Below are 1,482 nucleotides of genomic sequence, written 5' to 3'. Positions count from 1 at the left end.
ACTGCCAATTAAGATTGTAATATGCAACATTAACAGGACAAGACGACCCTTACAACACCCTAGTAGCTAGGCCCCTGGAGTTTTTTTCATCTAAATAATAAAAACAAAATGTTTAAAACTTCTCTTAGAATTTTATTTGAGATAGTAGACATTTTTAGGCAAATTTAATCCCACAATGGTTTCAAAACCAGTTTTGCAGGAATTAATTATTTAAATATATTTTATTTTTTAATGATTAAAGTTTTGGTTTGAGAAATTTGGAAATACTCTTGTTTCACAAAACTGAGTGTAGATTTAAAAAAGACCTTTGTATTAGTACTTTCCTAAAGTAATTGCTAAGCCTTTGAGATTTTCAGGCAGTGAAAAGTGGGAAACTATAAAAAGAAAAAAAAATGCACAAAAGAGGACCAACTTAATGGGTATAACCCTAAGCCACCTCAGATGAACTTCTACATATTTTTATTTACTTTTTTTAAAATTTTGAAGTTCAATATTTTTTAGCTTAACAATAGATGGCTTGAACAGTTTCACTAATGTATTGCGGAAAAAAATGCTATATATTAAAACAATTAAGATCTCCAATAATTACATATGAAATCAACATTGAGAAAATTGCCCAACTCTCAAATAAAAGAACATACCAGCATGACCTCGAAACTTTCTCACTATTTGGGCGGTACTAACGTCCCAATAAAAAATGCTTTTGTCCATTCCACCAGATGCTATATGTGAACTATCAGCTGAAGACTGAACGTCTAACACTTCATATCCGTGTCCCATATAAGTCTTCAAGAGCGATGATTTAAAAGGATTCCATAGTTTTATTGATTTATCAGATCCACCAGTCATGCAATAGTTTCCATCAACTAAAAATAAAATAAAAGGGTTCAGCAAGAAAAACAAAGAGCATTGTATTTTAAATGGTTAACAAAACATACAATTAAAGCGGATTGTGCGAACAGCGCCTTGTTTACAAGTTAATTGATTTTTTAAAATATTAGGATAACCCATNTTTGAGATAGAAGACATTTTTAGGCAAATTTAATCCCACAATGGTTTCAAAACCAGTTTTGCAGGATTTAATTATTTAAATATACTTTATTTTTTAATGATTACATTTTTGGCTTGAGAAGTTTGGAAATACTCTTGCTCACAAAACTGAGTGTAGATTTAAAAAAGACCATTGTATTAGTACTTTCCTAAAGTAATTGCTAAGCATTTGAGATTTTCAGGCAGTGAAAAGTGGGAAACTATAAAAAGAAAAAAAAAATGCACAAAAGAGGACCAACTTAATGGGTATAACCCAAAGCCTCCTCAGACAAACTTCTACATATTTTTATTTAATTTTTTTAAAATTTTGAAGTTCAATACTTTTTAGCTTAACAGTAGACGGCTTGAACAGATTCCCTAATGTATTGCGAAGAAAAAAAATGCTATATATTAAAACAATTAAGATCTCCAATAATTACATATGAAATCAAC

The 1,482-nt window shown here is 29.8% G+C and overlaps 1 protein-coding gene across 1 annotated transcript; it reads right to left on the bottom strand.

Moving 5' to 3' along the window:
• On the bottom strand, positions 1-1,013 carry LOC122273553 (WD repeat domain-containing protein 83). Its single transcript, XM_043057595.2, has 3 exons — positions 939-1,013; positions 642-866; positions 1-90 (listed from the first exon to the last, which is right to left on the bottom strand). The coding sequence occupies exons 1-3, from the start codon at positions 1,009-1,011 to the stop codon at positions 50-52; spliced, it is 339 nt and encodes a 112-aa protein (XP_042913529.1). The 5' UTR covers positions 1,012-1,013; the 3' UTR covers positions 1-49.
• Positions 1,014-1,482: the final 469 nt, after the last annotated feature.

The sequence above is a fragment of the Parasteatoda tepidariorum genome, unplaced genomic scaffold, assembly GCF_043381705.1.
Source record: "Parasteatoda tepidariorum isolate YZ-2023 unplaced genomic scaffold, CAS_Ptep_4.0 HiC_scaffold_5403, whole genome shotgun sequence".
Classification (NCBI taxonomy): Eukaryota; Metazoa; Arthropoda; class Arachnida; order Araneae; family Theridiidae; genus Parasteatoda; species Parasteatoda tepidariorum.
Note: the sequence above shows the minus strand (reverse complement) of the source record. Positions and strands in the feature narration are given on the sequence as shown.

Excerpts from the sequence above, each read along its gene's own strand:
- LOC122273553 (XM_043057595.2), bottom strand. The coding sequence starts at position 1,011 with ATGGGTTATCCTAATATTTTAAAAAATCAATTAACTTGTAAACAAGGC. Across the intron at positions 867-938 it reads TCGCACAATCCGCTTTAATT|TTGATGGAAACTATTGCATG; the intron begins GTATGTTTTGTT and ends TTTTATTTTTAG. Across the intron at positions 91-641 it reads AAAGTTTCGAGGTCATGCTG|ATGAAAAAAACTCCAGGGGC; the intron begins GTATGTTCTTTT and ends TTTATTATTTAG.